This window comes from Musa acuminata, chromosome BXJ1-11, assembly GCF_036884655.1.
Source record: "Musa acuminata AAA Group cultivar baxijiao chromosome BXJ1-11, Cavendish_Baxijiao_AAA, whole genome shotgun sequence".
Classification (NCBI taxonomy): Eukaryota; Viridiplantae; Streptophyta; class Magnoliopsida; order Zingiberales; family Musaceae; genus Musa; species Musa acuminata.
The window spans coordinates 23,529,571-23,538,508 of NC_088337.1; the positions used below are offsets into that span (position 1 = coordinate 23,529,571).

The window sequence follows — 8,938 nt, forward strand, 5'->3', positions numbered from 1 at the left end:
CCATCTCTGAGGAAGCTGTATCAGACCCACAACCCATACCTAATACAGGAAAAGAGCCTCATGGAGGAGCAACATAATGCAGGACTGCTCTGTAACCCCTCAAAATGTGCCCACAAGTAATCAATCTTGTTTTTAGGTATCTGATGTAGACCCATGAAAGAAGGGATAATCTCAAACAAATCCATTGGGAGTGACAAGATTATTAAGATAAGTGGGCTTGCTTGTTGGCTGATTTTATATTAGTGTGTTGTCTGGGTGGGCATGGGTCACATACAACAGGCTATATGTCTATCCTTTTTGTCAAAGTAGACTCACTCACCCCTTTAGAGCATATAATAGAGACTAAGCTAGAACTTTTCTGGCCTTTTTTTTATTGTATTTTGGCTTGTCTGTTTCCCATTCAATGCAAATTTGCTGTTACTTCATATTTCTGAAGAGCCAATGAGATAACACAGTTGGTTACAAGGACTGCAGTTTGAGACAGTACTAGCTGCTTCCTGCCAAATTTCTACCATTATTTGCTCCCTCTCTCTCTCTCTCCCTCTTTCTCTCTCGCATTCATAAAATCTGCAGACAATCCCAATAGGACAGGTACTATGGAGGAACCCAAGAGTTGATTATAATTACTAGTCACAGGAGGAAAGAAGAGTACCACAGTGTTCATGGTCCATCAGATGATTCAGCTATATAAAAATACTACAATCCTGGGGCCACTTTTGAAGGAAAACTGGGAAGAGCACTCCTTATATTCAACAATCCTGGGTTAGCATGGTTGCCTTGGTTCTGTACTCAGACTTTCTCTGAATCATTCTACAAGTTCCTTTTTCTTAAGCTCTGCTCACCATAATCTTTCTGTTGATCACTGCAGAAGGGAAGAGGGTTCGGCAAATGCTTGTAGAGGCTCCAAAGAGTGTGATAGAGCGATATATGAAGTGTCCTGGAAGTTTCAGAATGGTGCGAGAAGGCGAAGAAGAGGCATGGATGGCAACTCATAGAATTGGTGAAACTGGCCTTTCTGATTCTGGACCTTCAACTCGATCTGTTTCTTATGGAGTTCATGGCACCAGTCTTGCCGCATCTAATTTCTTGTACTGTTCCTAAGTTTCTCTCCTTTATGCTTATGTTCTTCTTCTTGTTTGAAACTTTATCCTTGAGATTTATGCTCACAGCTCTTAGCCAGATCTCATCCTTTTCCCCAGTATCATGTCAGCTTTACATGTCACTGCAGAGGATTCATTGTTTAACAAAGCAAGTAACTTTAAATGGGCTAGCACCATGGCACCACATCTTTTTTCATATACCATTTTTCAAATAGTTCAGTGGGCTCTTTATTATCTTATATCGTGTTCTTATTGTACTACACCTATGCCCAACATTTTAGAAAGTTTTGACCTAATCCATGTATTTTTTCTTCTCTGTTCTTCGCATCTCTCCCTTTCTTTGTTCTACTTACTGTTTCCTTTTCTCTATTTTCATAGAGTGAAAAGATCCATTTTAGTTATTTTCTTTGGGTTTCTAAAACAGCAACCTGGATATGAAGCAATTTCTTTGTGCTTTTGTTCCTAGTCTAAATTAAATTTGATGAGTTAGATGGACTTCCAATTGCCCAACAGTGACCAAGAAGGAGCTGCTTATTTTGGGGAGTTGGAGGAGGCTCTCATGCAGGGAGTAGATGGCATAAGAGAAATTGAAGATAGAAAGTGTAGGTCTTCTCTCTTTCTTTCTTTGGTGATTCTTCCACCTTTAGCCACATCTGTAACAGAGATTATATCTTAAATGATCATATGTTCATTTCGAATGCTATGACTCCCCATAGACAGATAGATAGAATCTCACATTCCATCTCAAGTTTAAAGAGTTCCATGAACTCTGTGGTTCCTACGAGTGGAAGGAATAAGTTTCCTTTCTAGTACGAACATCTGCTTCTTTGTTTTTATATCATTTATTAGAGATATTTGATCATCTGCATCTCCTGTTCCTGCAGCTTTTTTTGGACCCAGGCCTGCAACACTTGAGATCTTCCCATCGTGGCCAATGAGATTCCAGCAAACCCCTAGAGTGAGGCCTTGTCCTTCTGATTTGGGCTTTTGGTGTGGGAAGAAGTATAAAGATGAATCAAAAGGAAGAACTGGTTTGCCGCTCCATTTATGATTTGTCTCCGACTCTATTTCTACCAGGGGAAGGCACATTCCGCAAGGAGCACTGATTCAGGCTCAGCTCAAAACACTCCATCTCATCCAGGATCAGACTCTACATCTAGCAGAAAGGAGACGCTGATGATGATGATGACAAGTGGTGCCTCCATGACAGGAACAACGCCAACTCTTCAACCCACATCCCAAGACAAGGTACTGTTTGATTGCTTTATTATACAGTATCAGCAGCTCAATTCCCTAGGTAACAGATCAAAAATCTTTACGTTCATGCCCTAGCCTCAAACTACTGCAAAGTACGGACGGTTCACTGAAAAGCCAACCTATAACAGTCGTATAATGCCAAAACGGATCCCTATAAGAGCTGCCTCTTTGTCCCTTTTTACTGTCATAAACTCGGTAGGTCTTACTCTCTTTCTTGATTACATTTTCTTTTTATTATGGGCCATGCAGTTTGAGTTCTGACATGACCTGGCTCATGGTTCCTCCTGTAGCGGTTCCAGCTATGGGATTCTTTTTTTTAATAGTGATTTTTAGATCAGTGGCAACGGTAATCCATCCACTTTAAGCATATCATTATTATTTCTTCTTTTCTGTTCGGGTTTTGGACTTGCACAGCGGAAAATATTTTGGTCTCCTCTCTCATATGTATATAACATTCATTTTAACTTCTTCTCTTTTGACTTCAACCTAAACAACGAATAATGTATTGCACGTTGCAGAGAAAGATGACTGATTCAACTATAGAGAAACATGGAAAGCAACTTGATGCCAAGGTACTCTCTCTCTCTCTCTCTCTCTCTCTCTCTCTCTCTCTGCTGCCTGTCTGTTGAAGTCGAAAGAGAAGAAGTTAAAATGAATGCACTCATTTTATTATTGATTCAACAATAAGGTTGTTTCTTGAAAATCCTAATTGAAACAGCCTAACAAAAAAAAAGAAAAAGAAAAAAGGAGTTTGCTTGTGCTTTGTAAAATACTAGACGAAAAACCCACTTGAATATACGTCAAGTGCTTTGCTTTCTTTAGAGGGAATTCATTTACTTGAGATTTATTTCCCTATTAGACACTAAGGCGCCTAGCTCAAAATCGAGAGGCAGCAAGAAAGAGCCGACTAAAGAAAAAGGTGCACCCTTCAAATCTCCAATAAAAACCAAACCTGGCTTTGATGTTATCATATTTGTTTAATGGATCGATCTGATGGACCTATCCAATTATCCCAAATAAACAGGCTTACGTCCAACAACTGGAGTCCAGCAGACTTAGACTTAAGCAGCTAGAGCAAGAACTCCAGAGAGCAAGATCACAGGTATAGTAACTCCTACCTGTGCATTATATATAATGTTTTCAGCCGTTCAATCTATTATGTTTGTTTGGTGTCAGGGTCTCTTTTTAGGAGTAGCAGGCAGTTCAAATGAAGCTATCAGTCCCGGTAATAAGCTATTTCCCATCCCAGTTTGGATACGAGTTTGTTTCTGCACCATTTTGATAGCTTTGAGAGAGGATTTCGTCATTCTTCTTCGGCTAGTTGTAACTGTAGCTTCTGCGCTGCAGGCGCGGCGATGTTTGACATGGAACATGCTCGATGGCTGGACGAGAACTGCAAGCTCATGTCGGAGCTTCGAGGGGCGTTGCAGGCTCACCTTCCTGAAGCCAGTTTTACAGTAATTGTAGATCAATGCATCATGAACTACGATGAGCTCTTCCAACTGAAAGCTGAAGTCGCGAAATCCGACGTTTTCCACCTCTTGAGTGGATCATGGACGACACCAGCAGAGCGCTCTTTCTTGTGGATGGGTGGATTTAGGCCCTCTGAGCTTCTCCAGGTTAAAACTCTCTCCTTTTCCTTTTTCACAACTCAAGCTGCTGTATGCAGTACGACTAACCCTCGTCTGATCGTTGATGAGCTGGGCAGATACTGATCCCTCAGTTGGATCCGTCGACGGAGCAACAGTTGATCTACAACCTGAAGCAATCGTCACAGCAGGCGGAGGAGGCTCTCTCACAGGGCCTTGAGCAGCTTCACCAGTCTTTGGCGGACACTGTTGCCGGTGGTCCTCTCAGCGATGGCGTATACGTCGGGAATTATATGGGCCACATGGTCCTTGCACTAGAGAAGCTTGCCCACCTCGAAGGATTCGTCCGCCAGGTCTTTACTCTCAATTATCAAAAGTTGCTTTAACCCCAAAAGGATTACTTACTATATGTTGTTAGTATGCCTGCATTTCTAATAGCTCAACTATATCTAACGCATGTGATTGCTGAAAGTAAATCTATCGATAAATCTGAACTGACTTTTCATTTCCAATAGAAGACGGAACCACCATGTCACACCCAATAAGCTTGATGGGAATAACATAAAGGAGATTCCCTTGATGGGAATAACTAACTCCAAAATTGGTGCTTCTGCAGGCTGATAACTTGAGGCAAGAGACGTTGCACCAATTGCGTCGGATCTTAACGAGCAGACAAGCAGCAAGATGCTTCGTCGCAATCGGAGAGTACTATACCCGTCTACGTGCTCTCAGCTCCCTGTGGGCTTCTCGGCCTCGGCAGTAAGTCTACTAATCATGCTTGCTAGTTTTTTCTTTATATTTAACACATGCACCATCTGTGCTATCTATAGTTAATTCCTTGGTTAAGGGATCATCGTAAGCTTCTATCAAGCATACATATATGATTTCTCAAGTGTATACGCAGATGATCTTTTGATACAATCTATTCATCGTGGATATCTGAATTTATAGAAAGATAAAATAAAGAAAGCTCTCATTAGTGGAAAAGAAGGTGCATATATCTTTAATGAAAGAAATAATGGAAAAGGGGTTTGATTGTGAATGATCTCATTTGGAACATTGTTCTATATATAGAGCTCGATTGTTGAGTAGAACCCGTATAGCTGACCACCCAGGTAATTGGAAGCATTAGCTTCATGCCTAGATGCAACAATTAATGATCTAGTCGCTTCATGCCTTTTCAATCATTAGCATTTAATTCTAAACATCTTGTGCTCACTCTTTCTGGTATTTGTTATTTGGTTATAGCTTCCTACAATTACATGAATACTACTGCACGTATATCTTACCGCAGGAACTTGATTGGAGATGACAGTGTTGGCTCTTCGACAACAGACCTGCAAATTGTTCATCCATCAATGCAAGATCATTTTTCAGGCTTCTGAAATAAGTACTCCTGAAACATATAGCATGCATGTTGTATTATGATTGAATTCTCATGCATACAGAGACTTCAGCAGAAAAGGCAAGAGCGAGGTGCTTCGAAGCCTCCTTTGGCATTTCTTGTTATATATGGCTGTTGAACTGGAATAACTGTTAGCGACAAAAAGGCACTAAAAGAATTGATATGCATGTTTTTTCTAGGTACAAAAAACAGTAATAGGGAAGTGCTTTTTAGGGCAAAGTGTGGCCATATATATGCAACTAGACCTAACTCAAGATATTAAAAGGATTGGTAAAGTTGGATTAGAACAAGACAAAGTTGAGTGGTCATGACAAAGTTGAGTTGGATTAGAACAGACATCGCACCAACCTGTTGGTGCCAATTCAGTTAGATGGTTTAGAAGAAATCAAATTGAGATGGAGTAGTGAGGTTTAGGGCTAACGTGATATATATAACGTTGCAAAATTTATAGGTTCATGGCTAACGTGATATATATAACGTTGCAAAATTTATAGGTTCATGGCTAACGTGATGATTGATCCAATTATACGAGTCAATAATTTGGAGTGGGACGTGAATCGAATATGATTGGACTTGGATCAAGCACGATCAAAGTGGTTGAGTGAGTCACTTCAGATAAACTTACAAATTTAATGGGCTCGAAATTAAACAAGATGAGTCTTACACAAAGAACTGATTGTTTTGGGCCCTAATTAGTCCATCACGGATGAAGCCCACTCAAAGATCAACCTATAAATGGCGCGGACCCCCTTACCCACTTCAGCCACCTCCATCCTCCATCGGAGGGCTTAGCCTCCACCTATGTGGCCGCCTATTCCCCGTTAGGCCCCTCCCCAGCGGTTCAGTGCGTTGCCTCACCATGCCCGAGAAATCGCCAGTGGTCAATATGTAGGTACCGCTTGAGCTTTGTCTTCCATTTAATTCTAGGGATCTGCTCCTTTCAATGGCTATAATGGTGTCAAAATGTGTGTGTGTTTGGCGACTAGATGTCTTGATTGGAAGATCAATGTGGATAAATGTAGGATTCACGAGGGAGATGTATTGAGAGCATGATCACATTCTGTTGACACATAATATGCATTCGATCTTAGTTAGGCATTCAATTAACATGGCAGACAAGAAAGAGCTTGCTCTGCTCTTTAAGCTAAAAGTTCGGCTTCCTTTCCCTGTTGATTTGTGTTGAAGAGATTCAGTTGGCAGTATAAACTAAATGGTTGATTTGGGATGTGAATCTGTTTGAGTATATTCTGTTCTTAGGATTAAGTTGTCCTTTCTTTTAACAATTCATGTAAGACAGCGCATTCAAAGGGATTCAGAAAATTAGAATAATTTGCTCTTATGGTTCTACTTAAGAGATTCAGCCAGGTGAGGCCACTGGGCTTCCATAGCAATCGGTTCGTACGGTCATCATAGAGTAGCATTTTCATCAGTTAACTAAACTTTCAAGTTGGTGGAAAGGTTTTATTTTTATTTTTATTTTTTTTTTATTTTTCCGGTAAGCCACTCCTCCTTTACCTAGACACGTGGTATAACTACAAAATAGAATGAGAAATATTTTTACTCGTGAATTCTAAGTGTAACTCTGATCGAAAATAAAACTAACAAGAATTATTTCTTATGATAATTGATATCAGTAGTATGGAGAGAGGTAGAGGGGTTGTAAGAAGACTATACCAGAATTTATAAAAAAAATATTTAATTTTTAAATTTAACTTAGAATTAAAGAATTTATTATTAAAGAGATGATTTCATTCATTGAGATAATGAGTAATTATACAGATTGTGAGGGAGAGGTTTTCCTCAATCATATATTCAAATCATATAGTTAAATTTATGATTTATACTCAAATCATAGATTGATTGATTGAGGATTAGAACATAAAAGAAATACAATATTATCATATCATATTTACTTATAATATGATCTTCTATCAAAAATATCATCTTATACAAAGATCAATCATAGCAAGAGATTCATTTAGTCGACCTATTGTTGTTTTTGTACATTATGATTTAACAAAGCAGGAAATATCAATAGAAATTTTGTTTTTGGTTTGTTGTTTTCTTCTGGGGTGACTTCCACTCAACTTTGCTACTATTCTCCAGAAAAAATGGAGGGAAATTGATTATGGAATTATGTGTTCTTGTCCTTATGCATTACATGTTCTGTTTAGTTATTCATTCTTATTGTAATTGCTATTTTGTGCTGGTTTCCTAGTCCTTGCATCAGATAGTTCGTATATATTACTTTGAATTTGTCATTTTAGAAGAGATGTTCCATTTTACAATTTTCTGAGTTGCAATGTGATTTCACTTCTCTGCTGAAAAATCCCAAATTACATTATTATGTTCTTGGAGGCTTCTCTTGTTTTGTTTTCCGTTGCTTCATGAACTGATCTTCTCCCTGAAGCCATCCGAGTTCAGAGACTACACTCTAGTCTCATGTTTTAGCTAATAGACCATCAATAGTTGTTTCTGTAGTTACCCATAATTATTGATGTTAGGTTTTCTTCATCTTATTCCATTGCTACATCCTGAAGTAACGGATTCCAGTCTTGCGCCATTTTTTGCTTTCAGCTCCCTTCTTTAAAGATGCTTCGAGGATCTCTGTATTTTAACCAAACACTTTGTGCCATTTGACTTTATGCATGCTCGTTAACCTTTTCTTGGCAAATCAGATGAAAATGCGTTTGTTAGTGCAAGATGATGTCCACTAAAGGTTGGATTTGGCATGGATTCAATATGTTATTGGGATTAAGAAATTCTCCTAAAGATTGAAATTCAAGTTCTTTCTCTTTTGGATGATGACATAACAATATTTAAATCTTTGTCTTGGATTAGGTTTAGTGCAACAATCAAAGCTATATCGTTTAGCATCTTGGTTTAGTCTTATAATATGCAGACACTACAAAAGCTTCTAAAGAGAGAATACTGTTGGATTAAATACATGCCCTGTCATTTTTTTTTTCCTTTATAAATAATATATCCTTATACTTCTCATTTCCATTGATGTGCATGGCCCAGAAATAATGGATGTACCCTACCCAAGTCAAAAATAATCTCATCATGTTGTCAAGCCTTATCCTCGAACAAGAAAATTTTGTACAACTAAATTATGAGAACTCGTAAAGTATGCGCTTCCTTTCATCGGAGTCGAGGCATAATCACAGTAAATGTCTTTGTCATGAACAAGAGAAAGAGAATATAATCATAATAGAGAATAAAATCATCGGACAACTCTTCTTATTGTCTTATCCTTTATAATTAGATAAAATATATAATAAAACTAATTAGATTCTTATTGTCTTTGTCATGCACATTCTGTTTATATTATAGTAGGATTCCTTAAGGGATGCCCTTGATAGGAGCTTTAATAACTTATCATAGCCCCTTTGCTATAGAATATTTTAAAGATTTAAAATAAAAAAACATAATGCAGATTACGTTTTCTCTCTCAACTTTCCTAAATCATTAATAACAATGATCTTATAAAAAGATAGGAAGAGAGGAGAACGAGTGTCTAGTTATCCTTATAGATCGACGTCACTATGATATACGGATTTGGAGGATAGTGCCTTTGCAGATTA

At 38.4% G+C, this 8,938-nt stretch overlaps 1 protein-coding gene across 4 annotated transcripts; it reads left to right on the top strand.

The window, feature by feature from the left end:
* Positions 1 to 562: 562 nt before the first annotated feature.
* On the top strand, positions 563 to 5,533 carry LOC135597305 (transcription factor TGA2.2-like). Of its 4 annotated transcripts, none has more exons than XM_065090083.1 (14): positions 563 to 762; positions 869 to 1,088; positions 1,614 to 1,702; positions 1,985 to 2,058; positions 2,178 to 2,348; positions 2,433 to 2,552; positions 2,876 to 2,929; positions 3,217 to 3,276; positions 3,382 to 3,459; positions 3,534 to 3,582; positions 3,705 to 3,976; positions 4,066 to 4,299; positions 4,563 to 4,705; positions 5,241 to 5,533. In XM_065090083.1, exons 1-14 carry the CDS (start codon positions 663 to 665, stop codon positions 5,329 to 5,331), a joined length of 1,755 nt encoding a protein of 584 aa, XP_064946155.1. In that variant the 5' UTR covers positions 563 to 662; the 3' UTR covers positions 5,332 to 5,533. The 4 variants fall into 4 exon arrangements, with proteins under 4 accessions (XP_064946155.1, XP_064946158.1, XP_064946156.1 ...); XM_065090085.1 differs by lacking the exon at positions 563 to 762 and adding an exon at positions 763 to 780 and having other exon boundaries at positions 5,241 to 5,531; XM_065090084.1 differs by lacking the exon at positions 2,433 to 2,552 and having other exon boundaries at positions 571 to 762; positions 5,241 to 5,531.
* Positions 5,534 to 8,938: the final 3,405 nt, after the last annotated feature.

Excerpts from the sequence above, each read along its gene's own strand:
- LOC135597305 (XM_065090083.1), top strand. The coding sequence starts at position 663 with ATGGTCCATCAGATGATTCAGCTATATAAAAATACTACAATCCTGGGG. Across the intron at positions 2,930-3,216 it reads GAAAGCAACTTGATGCCAAG|ACACTAAGGCGCCTAGCTCA; the intron begins GTACTCTCTCTC and ends TTTCCCTATTAG. Across the intron at positions 4,300-4,562 it reads TCGAAGGATTCGTCCGCCAG|GCTGATAACTTGAGGCAAGA; the intron begins GTCTTTACTCTC and ends GTGCTTCTGCAG.